This window comes from Astyanax mexicanus, chromosome 8, assembly GCF_023375975.1.
Source record: "Astyanax mexicanus isolate ESR-SI-001 chromosome 8, AstMex3_surface, whole genome shotgun sequence".
Classification (NCBI taxonomy): Eukaryota; Metazoa; Chordata; class Actinopteri; order Characiformes; family Acestrorhamphidae; genus Astyanax; species Astyanax mexicanus.
Window position 1 is genome coordinate 768,978 of NC_064415.1, and position 14,731 is coordinate 783,708.

Here is a 14,731-nt window from a genome sequence, read left to right on the forward strand (position 1 = left end):
AGAGAGAGAGAGTACAGTAGATCATGCTGTTTCTCCATCAGCAGCCGGAGTCTGAGAGAGAGAGAGAGAGAGTACAGTAGATCATGCTGCTTCTCCATCAGCAGCCGGAGTCTGAGAGAGAGAGAGAGAGAGAGAGAGAGAGAGAGTACAGTAGATCATGCTGCTTCTCCATCAGCAGCCGGAGTCTGAGAGAGAGAGAGAGAGAGAGAGAGTACAGTAGATCATGCTGCTTCTCCATCAGCAGCCGGAGTCTGAGAGAGAGAGAGAGAGAGAGAGAGAGAGAGAGAGAGAGTACAGTAGATCATGCTGCTTCTCCATCAGCAGCCGGAGTCTGAGAGAGAGAGAGAGAGAGAGAGAGAGTACAGTAGATCATGCTGCTTCTCCATCAGCAGCTGGAGTCTGAGAGAGAGAGAGAGAGAGTACAGTAGGTCATGCTGTTTCTCCTGCATCAGCAGCCGGAGTCCAAGAGAGAGAGAAAGAGAGAGAGAGAGAGAGAGAGAGAGTACAGTAGATCATGCTGCTTCGGTGAAACCGAAACTAACCGGACTACACGTACCTTGGTTTTAAACTTTTAGGTTTAAGAAAATGCCTTTAATGCTTTGATGTGTCTCTTTCAGGAGCATCCCTATATCTTCACCCTGGGGAACACCTTCTCCTTGGAACCCACCGAAGGCGCCACAACAACCACCACCTCCACCGCCACCACCACTGAAGAAACGGTACTTCCCGTCACCCCAGAGAACCGCATGAACACCATGCCCTCGTGGACGGCCGGCCTCCTGGTGGTGGTCAGTTTACTGATCGGTGTTGCCACCACCTGGCTGGTGATGCACTGCCGGGAGCGCGGCAAGAGGAATCAGAAGCTCAGCTCTCTGGAGATGAAAGGGACTTGCATGTAACATCTCTTTAATCTGGCTTTGATGTGAAAAGAAACAGAAGATCAGGAGATAAAGAGATAAAGAGATGGAGTGCGGTAATTGGTATCAGAAAGTTTTGATTATATTAATCTTATTAATGTTACTTTTTACAAGTAATATCTTACTACTAAAATGAGGGTGTTAATATGAAGCTATCTACCAGAATATGTTTACATTTAATTCAGTTTCATTCGATATAAAAGGTGAACATAATGATGATAATATGCAGTAGGCCTGTCACAATAACAACAATACATTATCAACTTATCGTTCAATAAATAGACATGACTCTGACTGTGGGCGTGGCCACCATGGCACAGGGAGTAAATTAACTCAAAACGTACCTTTATTAGGAAAAATGCCCTCCATCAACACCCAAAACTAACTTAAAGAAACATATTAACGGTCTACAGCGGCTTTAGTCGCGCAACTTTAGTGTCCAATGCGGGCCAGCTGGGACAGAGCGGGGCTGTGTGTCATTTTATATATATACTATATATATAATATTACTTTGGTTCAAGCTGGGAACTTCGGGTTCCAAAAGTAGTTGCGTGAACAGGAATGGAAAGTTTATTGTCTTTAAAATGGTGTAATTCCTTTGCTATGATATGATGTTATCATTATATTAGTGCCATTTAAGGGTCTTAAAATGCAAACAATACCGTTTATCACAATCATTTCTGGGACATCATATCGTTCGTAAAAAATTGTTATTGTGACAGGCCTAATAATATGCTATAATTATTTGTTTACATTACTGATTGTGAGGTAAGCAGCTCCAAGAACACTTGAAGCTTTTTACAGATCATACAGACTTTTGACTATGTTCACATTACAAGCCATGTTGCTCAAATCCGATTTTTTGCTCAGATCAGATTTGTGTATCTTGACGGTTCACATTCACTGTAAGTGTAAGTGATCTGTATCTGTGTGTAATGTGAACGAATCTGTTCCTGAATCGTCTCACATGCTGCACATTGATACCTGTATAAACGCCTCCTTCTTCACCAACAACAAAAACCCTCATATTAGAGAGACAAATAAAAGGCCAGGCGGTTTGCTTTTGCTGTTTTTATTGCAGCTGTAGCTGCACAGCTGCACCAAGAGATGCAATGTGGGTATGAGAGAGAAGCATGTAGCGCTAATGCTAATGCTAATGTGTAAAAGCAAAAAGACAGATGCATAAATTCAGATTTGACTGTTTGTCATATATACGTATCCGATTTAGGACCAGATATGAAAGTGACTTTTGTATTTGTATTTGGCACATTCACAGAGCCATGAAAAAATCTGATCTGAGCCACATTGAGCAAAAAATCTGATTTGAGTCACTTAAGCCTGGTAATGTGAACATAGACTTTATTTAGATGTATGGTTTCCACATAGCAACATATGGTTTTTAGGGCACCTTAGCAGCCACCTGAAATGCCACAGCAACCCCACTAGTAACCAGAAACCAAGAAACATTTCAGCAACACTATAGCACCCCACTTAACAGCACTTTAGCAAACCTAGCAACGCCTTTACCTCATCAACCACCTGAAATAACACAACAGCTGCATTCCTCAGCTGAAATCAACAGAAAATCAATAGTAACTGCACAGCAATACCTTACTGCAATAGCAACAAGCTTGAACACCACAGCAACCATGTAGAAAAACAGTTTCACCCTAGTGTCCAACATTCTTCAGGAACATTTTCTTCAGGAAGGTCACTTCTCATTGTTATTTTTATTTACATTCACACAGCGAGTAAAAGAAGCCATATATAAAATAGAAGCGTTAACTCGGTGGCAGTGTGAACGGCAACTGATACTGAACTGATATTGAAAGCAACTTATTTTCAGTTCTAATTTGGGTCAATTTTACATTAAATTAAATATAAAATCTGCAGATACTGGAAATGCTTGATGGCTCTTGTGATGCTGAAGAAGACGAAACCGAAACTTCATGTGAAGCTCTGCTCTTTAGATGAACCTCACAAACTGTTCAGACCTATTTTACATTTAGATCACATTAAAAACATAATGTGAACAGTCTGAAATATATGGAAGGCCATTCCCGCCACCTAAAATTAACAAAATAAATCCAGGACATTATTCACTTATTATTAAGTAAACTGCTACCTCATTATCTTGAGATACTAAGTCATTTTTTGAGATAGTAAGTCATTATGCTGAAAAAGCTAGTGAAAAAAGTTTATTTTTTATTTCTTTAAAAAAAAAGACTTACTATCACAAAATCATGAGATAGTATCTCAAAATAATGACGTACTATCTCAATATAATGCAATAGCAGTTTATGTAATAATAAAAAAAATGTGCAGTTTTTTTTTTTTTTTTTTGCGGGAATGGGCTTGCATAGAAATAAACATCAGATTTGTTGAGAAAATTTTAATTCGGATTTAAGCCCCTTTAACCTGCTGTGTGAACGTAGCCTTAGTATAGCCTACTTAAAAGGTATGAAACCGGATTAAAGTATGAGTCATTTTATACTTTTAACTACAGGCAAATGGGTTTTGTATGACTGAATAAATTTACACCAATTTATACTGTAGTCTCATTTATTATACATTGATGTTTGTATAAAATAGGAAAGAATACAAGATGAGAAAAATATAATTTTGTATAAAATTTAAAACTTGGGATTACTCAGATTACTCTGTACCAAAAAAAATACCAAACTTAACTTTTTTAAATGCATATTTTTTGTGAGAACTTCAAATAAAGTGTATAATTAAAGAATTATGCTGAAATTGTTTCACAGTGTGTTTTATTTAATATCCTGTCTGGTAGAACGGTAGATCAATATGACCATGACTAATGGTCCACATTTAGAAACCAGCTAAACACGTATAGCTTTTTCCAGATTTGCAGTTCAGGCTTATATACAGCTTAGTTACACTAGTGACATCTTGAGTGCACATCTAAACCGGGTATTACGGTAGCCGCTTGCACAGCGGAGTTGGGGGAGGAAGCTGCGCTCGCTTCTCCTAGAGTTTAACACTCAATAAACATCATTTAATCAGCTCTAATTAACATATTTACACCATAAACACAACAACCACTTACCTGTAGAACAGTGGAGCATTCTGGAAATACAGATCTTTCTCTTACTAACAATCAAATACTTCTGTTTTCAGGTTAAATCCACTATATTTTTCATATAATGTATAAATAACAATTTACAGTCTTATTGAAGAAGAAAATCAAACTATCAAATGAAAACACTGATGTTTTGGAAAACTATTTTCCTAGTATTAATCTTGTTTTATGATATTACTGTTGGAATTTGGAGTTATAGGATGGCAAAATTAGGAGAAAAAAAATTATATTTGGTTGTGCGTAGACCAAAATTTAGACTCCTATACAATCAAAAAAAGAAAATCAAAGGGCAATAATATCACACCACTAAAATCACTGAAAAACACTTATTAATTACAGTAACAGTATTCATTATGTAGGTGTCAAATTAATACTTTTAGTATAATGAATAAGTTATACCAAAAATATGAACCAGAATTTTGTGTCCAATAAAACCAGCAAATCAAACTGTAATCTAATGAGACTATTAAATCCTTGAAAAAGTCTTTTTATACTATTAATGATAAAAATATCTCTTTATATTACTGTAGAATTTTGGTTGTATAGGAGGCCAAACATAGGAAAAATGCAGATTTATATAGATTTGGAGATCAATAATCAAGAATTCTGGCCTATGCTCCGTGTCAGTAAGAGCTTCCCACATTTTGATTGGCTGTCAATTCTTTAGAGCAGTCCTCTGATTGGTCAGTTGAAATGTCAGTCCCCTTACTTCCAACACCCACTGAGCAGAGAGCGTGACACCTTTATATATTTTAAAAGAAATATGGTTTATATTGGTTAAAGATTAAGATACTAGATAGATAGATAGATAGATAGATAGATAGATAGATAGATAGATAGATAGATAGATAGATAGATAGATAGATAGATAGACTTAACTTTAGCCAGTTTTTGTTATTAAAGCACACAAACCTTATAAGAACAAGCTTATGTAGACAATTTCAGCGTTTATATATTCAGATATATTTAATTACAGAGCATTGTACAATTATTAACACACTGCCTTCCATACAGCAAAAATATGTTAAATCCTTTTGTTAAATAATGCACCAAAACAATGTTAATCTCTGATATCAGAATTTATTTATTTTATTTTATAATGATTTTAGGTAAATTTAACATAATGTTATCTTGTTGTATATGGTTTTATTTATACGTATTGTCTGTATTCAAATTTACTTACCGGTATATTCAATTTAGATTGCTCTGTGTAATTCTAATATCATTGGAGTGTGAAATTAGAAGGAGTATATCCTTGTATAATAAAGAATCCTATAGTAGTTCTGTCAGTGTTTTATTAATATCATCAACAACTAAAAGACTGAAAAACAAATTACACATTCTATTCAGTATATTTTAACAATATGTATTGTTTTAAATAGGCCTGTCACAATAAGTATCAACTTATCATACAACAAATGGAAACACCCTGAATAATTAAACTTTTATTGAGTCTATTAATGTGCATCTGTACGGCAACTTTGTCTCAAAATTCTATATTTATTCTATTTGATTTTATTTATATTAGATTTAGGCTGCCTGTCATGATAGTAATTACATGAACGATAAGTCCTACAATATATGGAGAAACGTTTGCTGAAAATATCAGCTTAGTTTAAGAACAGCAGTTTTATTTTATTTAATATTATATATAACTGTTAGTATGTTTTTTGTAAATGCAGTATTTTAATTATATCTTTTTCTGGTGTGCACCATTTAAATCAGCCTTTCTCGCTTTATTCTCTGACTGCTTCAACTGTGTAAGCTCCGCCCTCCTGCATCTGCACAGATCTGATTGGCTGAGCAGAGCGTTTGGTGATCTTACAGCACACGTGATTGGTCTGTGAGTTTATTACTGCGCCGCAATAAAGCATGTAAAGTTATATCGTAAAGACAAGAAAAGTCTATACTCACCACTAAATATATTTTCAAATATTCATAAAAATAAATACATTTCAAACATCATTGTGCCACAACAAAAGCAAAGTTTATGAGGAATAATAATCTTTTACTATTCATTTTAGGCACAAATAATTATACAAATAATTAGGAAAACACAATTAACATCTAGAAACTAAAAATATATGTAAAATTTATGTAGTGTAATCTAGTAAAACAGCCAACACTTGAGTTTTTGTCTTCATCTCGATGCATTTGTGTTTTTTTAGCGTATTTGAATGCCTGAAACTCTTTCCACAGTCTGAACAGCGATGTGGTTTCTCTCCAGTATGAATTCGTTGGTGGAGTTGGAGATGACTGGACTGGGAGAAGCTCCTCCCACACTCCAGGCAATTATAGAGCTTCTCTCCGGTATGAGTTAACCGGTGTCGCTGGAGTCGACTGGGCTGAGGGAAACTCTTCCCGCAGTCTGAACACTGATACGGTTTAAGTGCGGTATGAATCGCATCAGTGTGCGTTTTTAGACTATTGTAGGAACGGAAGCTCCGCCCACACTGGGGGCAGGGATACGGCGTTTCTCCAGTATGACTCCTCTGGTGTGCTCTCAGACTCGTCTGCTGAGTGAAGCTCCTCCCACATTCTGAGCAGTGATACGGTTTCTCTCCAGTATGAATTCTCTGGTGGAGTTGAAGGTTATTCCGGCGATTAAAACTCTTTCCGCACTCGGTGCAGTGAAACGGTTTATCTCCTGTATGAATTCTCTGGTGCGTTTGAAGCCCGACCGGTCTTGTAAAACTCTTTCCACAGTCTAAACAATGATACGGTTTCTGTCCGGTATGAATTTGCTGGTGTTTCCTGAGAGAACTTTGTTCCCGAAAACTTGTTCCGCACTCAGAGCAGTGATACGGTTTCTCTCCGGTATGAATTCGCTGGTGGAGTTGAAGATGACCAGACTGGGTAAATCTCTTACCACAGTCTAAACAATGATGGGGCTTTTCTCCAGTATGAATTCGCTGGTGTGACTGTAGAGTAGTCAATTGAGTAAAACTCTTCCCGCACTCAGAACAGAGGTACGGTTTCTCTCCGGTATGAATACGTTGGTGTCGTTGAAGTAATCTCTTTGTTTTGAAGCTCTTCTCACAGTCTGAGCAGTGATGAGAAGTTTCAGTAGGACTGGAGCTTCTTCCTGAGGTTAAATTCTCAAATTTAACCTCATTTAATTCCATCAGTGAAGGAAAGTGGACACAAGAAGCAGAAGATATGTTGCAAGAGAGTTTCCATTAACTTCTGGAAGACAAAAATGTATATGCATATTAAAATACAACCTGAAATGTGTCCAAAATTAAAATTAAATCCAAATTTAACACAGACAATGTAAATTACATAGGGTAAGAATTCCCCCATTCCACGGCTTTAGGTTAGGTTTGAGTGTTTTTGGGGAGTTTTGCCCAATAAAGTTTGAGTTTTTTTTATCTTGACTGCCAGGTCACCTTGGCCACACCCCTTTTCCCAGAGGCGCACCACAACTAGTTTCAGACCTAAACATGAAAACAACTGGTCAACCAGCTTTTAACTATCTAGTCTAGACTGCAGTCAAGGTAGTGGTACGTCCTCAGTAGGAATGTCTAAAATATCTACAGTATTCATATTCATTACTCTGTAGGTAGAAGTATAGATACTCAGGTTTAATAAAATACTTCTGAAGAAGTTGAAGTATCAACTCTTGAAGCTTTTTACTCTTTAAGTAAAAGTGCAAAAGTACTCAAAATTACAAAACTACTTAAAGTATAAAAGTAAAAGTAATGTAACTGAACTGCCAGAGTGTCTGTTTACTAGTATCAGTTTTATTTTATTCTACAATAAAACAGCATAAAAGACAACACAATTGCACTATTTCACCTGTAAAAGAAAGCAAACAAGATATTAAGTATAATTAGATTAACTACAGAACACCTTAAAACACACAACACAAAATTAACTTCTGCTTTATGTCATCTGTCAAAGCTCAACTGTGATGATGCTGAATAATATACCATATATATCAATATATTAAAAATGTGCAAATCATAATGTATATTGCACCTGCTAGACATTAATTAATGTTGTTTTTATTATTATTATTTAAAGGATCAGCATTATAACTTTATTTCACAATCTCAAACATAAACATCCAGTGAAACACCACAAAAATGGTACACAGGGGAGTTAGCATTAGCTCACATTCCATAACATGCTTTCCTACATTTAATCAAGGCTCTAAAAATTGGTATAAATCAGATTAATCAGAGTGAAGAGGTGTAATTAGAACAGATTAATCAGACCTAAATTAAATAATCAGATGTTTTTACCTTCAGCAGAAGCTCCTGTTTCTCTCCATCCAACAGCACTGTATCTGCTGCTTCTCTGCTTTACTGGAACGCTCTTAATTCAACAGCGCCCCTTCTGGAGTGGAGGGAAATATATTTGCTACAGTTGGCTAAATCCTATTCATATATTTACCTCAGAATACCCATTTTATTCTCATATTTACCTTAAACCTACCTTTCCAATCACATTTTTACCTCAGAAATACCATTCTGATCACAACATTTACCTCAGAATAACCATTATATTCACATATTTACCTCAAAACACCTTTGCATTCACATATTTACCATTTTATTTATATATTTATCTCAGAAAAACACTTCTAGTCACATTTTTACCTCAGAATAACCAGTCTATTCACATACTTACCTCAAACGTACATTTTCACATATTTACCTCGGAATAAACATTGTATTCACACATTTTCCTTAAACGTACCATTCTATTCACATATTTACCTCAGAATAACCATTCTATTTACATATTTACCTCAGAATAACCATTCTATTCACATATTTACCTCAGAATAACCATTCTATTCACATATTTACCTCAGAATAATCATTCTATTCACATATTTAGCTCCAAATAACCATTCTATTCACATATTTACCTCAGAATAACCATTCTATTCACATATTTACCTCAGAATAATCATTCTATTCACATATTTACCTCAGAATAACCATTCTATTCACATATTTATCTCAAAATAACCATTCTATCCACATATTTACCTCAGAGTAACCATTCTATTTACATATTTACCTCAAAGTAACCATTCTATTCACATATTTACCTCAGAATAACCATTCTATTCATATATTTACCTCAGATTAACCATTCTATTCACATATTTACCTCAGAATAATCATTCTATTCACATATTTACCTCAGAATAACCATTCTATTCACATATTTATCTCAAAATAACCATTCTATTCACATACTTACCTTAGAATAACCATTCTATTCACATATTTATCTCAAAATAACCATTCTATTCACATATTTACCTCAGAATAATCATTCTATTCACATATTTAGCTCCAAATAACCATTCTATTCACATATTTACCTCAGAATAACCATTCTATTCACATATTTACCTCAGAATAATCATTCTATTCACATATTTACCTCAGAATAACCATTCTATTCACATATTTATCTCAAAATAACCATTCTATCCACATATTTACCTCAGAGTAACCATTAAATTCACTTATTTACCTCAGAATATCCATTCCAATCACATTTTTAATCAATCTTTTCACATAATTACCTCAAACATATCATTCTATTCACATATTTTCCTCAAACGTACCATTCTCTTCACATATTTACATCAGAATTACCATTATAATCACATTTGTACCTCAAAATAACCTTTATATTTACATTTAGCTCCAAATAACCATTCTATTCACATATTTACCTCAGAATAACCATTCTATTCACATATTTACCTCAGAATAACCATTCTATTTACATATTTACCTCAAAGTAACCATTCTATTCACATATTTACCTCAGAATAACCATTCTATTCATATATTTACCTCAGATTAACCATTCTATTCACATATTTACCTCAGAATAATCATTCTATTCACATATTTACCTCAGAATAACCATTCTATTCACATATTTATCTCAAAATAACCATTCTATTCACATACTTACCTTAGAATAACCATTCTATTCACATATTTACCTCAGAATAATCATTCTATTCACATATTTAGCTCCAAATAACCATTCTATTCACATATTTACCTCAGAATAACCATTCTATTCACATATTTACCTCAGAATAATCATTCTATTCACATATTTACCTCAGAATAACCATTCTATTCACATATTTATCTCAAAATAACCATTCTATCCACATATTTACCTCAGAGTAACCATTAAATTCACTTATTTACCTCAGAATATCCATTCCAATCACATTTTTAATCAATCTTTTCACATAATTACCTCAAACATATCATTCTATTCACATATTTTCCTCAAACGTACCATTCTCTTCACATATTTACATCAGAATTACCATTATAATCACATTTGTACCTCAAAATAACCTTTATATTTACATATTTACCTTAAAATTACCATTCCAATCACCTTATAATAATCCTTGTATTTACATATTTTCCTCAAATGTACCTTTGTATGTTCCTCAGAGATACCATTACAATCAAATTTCTACCTTGAATATACCATTCTATTCACATATTTACCTCAGAAAGCAAGAGAGATTTATCTTAAAATTACTATTACCTAACATTCTATATGCATGTTTACTTATGCATATATTTACTTCAGAAGTGCCATTTGGGTCACATATTTACCTTGTAAAGTCTTGTTACATGTTTACAAAACAGTGTTATTTCAATTTTAAATATACCTCACCAGTGCTATATTAGCAATTTACTTCAGAAGTGCTGTTCTAATTACAACCTAAATAGAGAAAGTGATACATTACACATAAAAAATAAACAAAACTGTTTTTTTCACCTTAATGTATTTTTATTTTCCAGTATTTGCTTATTGTTTAGTTATCCCTGCTGGGTGGAAAGTATTGAAGTGCAGAAAACAACAGGAAAAAGGTATAGGAACAGTGCTTACAGTAATTAAATATATTACACAAGAAATAAAATATACATATGTATTGATATATTTATTAAATAGAAAAAGCTTGTTTCTCTCTTTTTCATTTTTATTCTATGCATTGTGAATCTGCCAGTTGTTATTTATCCAAAATGACTTGGAATAAAACTGATTTACACTGACTTTCATTAAAAGGTATTTCATAAAGGTATTTTTTACTCCTTGTGTAAAGTTGCTGATTTAGAGATTTAGCTGATTTTGTTTGACAGCGACAAAAATCCTATATATCAAAATCCCGCAACTACATTATCATACAGGCATACAGACTACATGCCGCTATTCCAAACCATTCTTAAACTACACCCATCAACCATGACAGCCTGGCAAGACTACCCACCAAGATTTATTCCTGTTGGTTGTTTTTTTTGGGTGCAACTATTACATTTACAGCAGTTTTTAAAAAGTGCAAAAACTCAGATTTCATATTTCATGATAATTTTATAAAACTGATAACGATGGGTCACAAGTTTCCGCGTCAGTTTTTATACATTTGTGTTGATTAAAAGTGTTCAAATGCCTGAAACTCTTTCTGCACCCTGAGCAGTAGTACGGTTTCTCTCCGGTATGAATTCGCTGGTGGAGCTGGAGGCTGGACTGACGATTAAAACTCATACCGCACTCTGAGCAGCGGTGCGGTTTCTCTCCGGTATGAATCAGCTGGTGAGTTTGAAGGCCGCTGGGTCGGGTGAAGTGTTTTTCACACACTGAGCAGCGGTACAGTTTCTCTCCGGTATGAATTCGCTGGTGCTTTTTGAGAGTGCCCCTCTGTCTGAAGCTGCTTCCACATTCAGCGCAGTGAAACGGCTTCTCTCCGGTATGAATTCTCTGGTGGAGATGGAGGTGGCTGGACTGGGTGAAGCTCTTGCCGCAGTCTGAGCACTGAAACGGTTTCTGCGCAGTGTGAATGCGCTGGTGCGCTTTGAGGTTACTCTCAGAACTGAAGCCTTTCCCACACTCCGAGCAGAGGTACGGCGTCTCTCCGGTATGAACTCGCTGGTGTCTCTGGAGGCTGCTGAGCTGAGAGAAGCTCTTGCCGCAGTCTGAGCAGCGGTAGGGTTTCTCTCCGGTATGAATTCGCTGGTGTTGGTGGAGATGTTTCTGTAGGATGAAGCTCTTTCCACACTCCAGGCAGTGATACGGTCTCTCCGGTTTCTGTGTGTAACCGAGAGAAGTGATGGGGTGGAGAGCACCAGAAAAAGTCTGCCAGGACGTTGCGCTGGACGTCACACTTTCAGCCATATTGCAGAGGACTTGCGGTGGTCTCTGGGCAAAAACAAACAAAATATATATAAAGATATATAAAGTTTCTCAGAGGGACGTCTGTATAAGTGATAAAACTCCTACATACGGACTGCAATTGTAAAAACAGGAGGACAAGTGAGTTTTTAGGCTTTTTTCTCGGTCACATGACATTGCGGTGTTCAGTAGCTCCTCCATTTCCACTCGCTGTTGTGTTTTTTTAACGTGGATTTCCGTGGAAACGGAGTGCGTCCAAAGTGTAATCACGGTGCACAGCAGTGGACAAATATCTATTTTATTAAAAGCGAGGAGACGAAACTCAGAGATGTGTGTCCGGACGGGACTAAAATTACCGGAGGAGCACGGAGTTCAGAGAAAGAAGATTAAAGTTACTAGGAACCACACACTGACTGATTCATTGGACGTCTTAAAGTCATTGAAGATGACCTGCTGACATTCTGCTGAGTAGTGTATTATAGGTACCATGCGGATGCACATCTATTGAAACAGGGAAATTTATTTACATGCAGTAAAAAACACAAAAAAAGCCTGAATAAACAAAACTAAATGGATTAAAAGAATAGTTCCTGACTAAAAGCAGTTTAGGTGAGTATCAGAGCCCAGACTGCAATGTCATAGAACTCACTTACCTGCTCTGACTCCATTACTTGTGCCCTCCTGCAGCAACAGGTGAGTCCCACAGAGCTCTGTAACAGTCACTTTCCTGCCCTTCTTATGGGCCTAGCCATCTACTTTACATGGACCAAACCATTATATTTCATCCCCAGGTGAGCTAACCCATTAAAGTAGTAACATTTAAAATCCACTGAGTTACAGGACTTTTAGTCAAGTCAAGTCAAGTAGTTTTATTGTCAGTACTGCATATGTACAGGACATACAGAGAATTGAAATTACGTTACTCTCCTTCCCAATTTTACAGCAAGTACAGATAATAGATATAATAAAGGAGAATGGGAGACACTATGTGTACAATACAGCAGGGACACAAATAGACATACATGAGACAAAAACAAGGTGCAGTAGTATAGATATATAAATATAAGTAAATAAGTAAAAAAATATATATAATTATAATATAATTATATTTTAGCAATAATATAACGATATTTTAGCAATACCGGATAACATTAGACAGTCTACACAATTAACGTGTTTCTCTTTACAGGATTGCCTTCACCCCCCGACCAGAATAAACCCTACAGAGTGAGCCGTCCCTTACATACATACAGGTAATCAGGGTAAGTAAGACAGGTACAGCAGGAAAGTATAACAGGTAAGTATTACACTACATACGCTGCTGGTGATGAGCAGTGCTACTGACCTCATCACACCCTATCTTACAACCTGTGTAAGGTGTGTTGTGATGCTCATCGCTATCTTTCACCCCACCAACAGCCTATTTTCACTCCTATTTCCTCCTGCCTGGTTTAAACAGCAGCAGATCTTCTGAATATATCTACACTGATGGGCGTGGTGTTCTGGAAATGAGGTGTGTTCAGGTACATTTCTGGAGTTTTATCTTGTTTATCTTGGTAACAGAAAACACAGGAGCGCCACTGACTGAATACAACCTAGACAGACGCCAACAGTCAGACGTTCATCACTATCTTGGCAGTAAATTGTCAATTGTAAACTTCAACATCAACGATAGTCCAGCACTTAAAGGGGGTGTTTCGGTTTTCCTTGAATTTTCTTGTCTGTAGTTTTTGATGGTATATCAGATCATATTTGCTCATCTCAGTTATTCAAGTTTATAAATTGTAAATATCATGATACACAGGGTAAAGTACTGTACCAAAGCTTTGGCCATTCACAATGTTATATATAAATCCAGTATACAGTAAAAATAATAATTTTAATAATAGTTATAATTAACATTATCGTGTATATTTTGTGTGTTAGCTGTTCAGGACAGTGTTTACATCATCCTTCCTCAGTGTATCTAATAATCAGGTTTACTGTAATGTTATATAGAGTTGTAGAGTGTTCTATAACGTGTTATATTATTTTTAGTATTATACAGTGCTAAACAGTATTATATCGAGTTATACAGTGTTATGCAGAGTTCTACATAGTGTTATACAGTTTTATATAGTATTATATATATTATTCTATAGTGTTAGACAGTATTTTACAGTGTTATACATTGTTGTCACCGGTTTAACCAGCGGTCTGAGACTTTTATACTATATTACTGCATTCTTATTATATTATCATTATTTTAAACATTATTATTGATCGGAAACACAGATATTTATCAGTTTTATACAGGATATCAGATCCTCACCTCCAGCAGCAGATCCTGTAACAGTGAAGCTGCTGCAGCGCCGTGATTACAGCACAATTACAGTCTGTCAAAATAAAAGTCCTTTCTGAAGGTACATTTTCTACTCTGTGAACTGAATATTATAAAGTATTTATATGATTAATACATTCTAATTAATAATAATAATAATAATAAACTGGCCTAAATATTAAATATAAGATAAATTCAACACTTAGTACT

General features: G+C 35.4%; 3 protein-coding genes across 3 annotated transcripts in view; 1 reads left to right on the forward strand and 2 right to left on the reverse strand.

Annotated features, from left to right (window-relative positions):
• LOC111191226 (phospholipase B1, membrane-associated) overlaps nucleotides 1–3,260 on the forward strand; it is a 31,809-nt gene extending 28,549 nt beyond the window's left edge. Inside the window, exon 42 of the mRNA XM_049482594.1 lies at nucleotides 618–3,260. Coding sequence (XP_049338551.1) covers nucleotides 618–899 — 282 coding nt within the window. The 3' untranslated portion in view covers nucleotides 900–3,260. The remainder of the gene's footprint in view (nucleotides 1–617) is intronic.
• A 1,735-nt stretch (nucleotides 3,261–4,995) lies between these two features.
• Nucleotides 4,996–8,376, reverse strand: LOC125803903 (zinc finger protein 501-like). The gene is made up of 2 exons (XM_049482632.1): nucleotides 8,268–8,376; nucleotides 4,996–7,206 (listed from the first exon to the last, which is right to left on the reverse strand). The coding sequence occupies exon 2, from the start codon at nucleotides 7,143–7,145 to the stop codon at nucleotides 6,114–6,116; it is 1,032 nt and encodes a 343-aa protein (XP_049338589.1). The 5' UTR covers nucleotides 7,146–7,206; nucleotides 8,268–8,376; the 3' UTR covers nucleotides 4,996–6,113.
• A 1,763-nt stretch (nucleotides 8,377–10,139) lies between these two features.
• LOC103038165 (zinc finger protein 239) lies at nucleotides 10,140–14,559 on the reverse strand. Its single transcript, XM_022665492.2, has 2 exons — nucleotides 14,513–14,559; nucleotides 10,140–12,228 (listed from the first exon to the last, which is right to left on the reverse strand). The coding sequence occupies exon 2, from the start codon at nucleotides 12,202–12,204 to the stop codon at nucleotides 11,404–11,406; it is 801 nt and encodes a 266-aa protein (XP_022521213.2). The 5' UTR covers nucleotides 12,205–12,228; nucleotides 14,513–14,559; the 3' UTR covers nucleotides 10,140–11,403.
• Nucleotides 14,560–14,731: the final 172 nt, after the last annotated feature.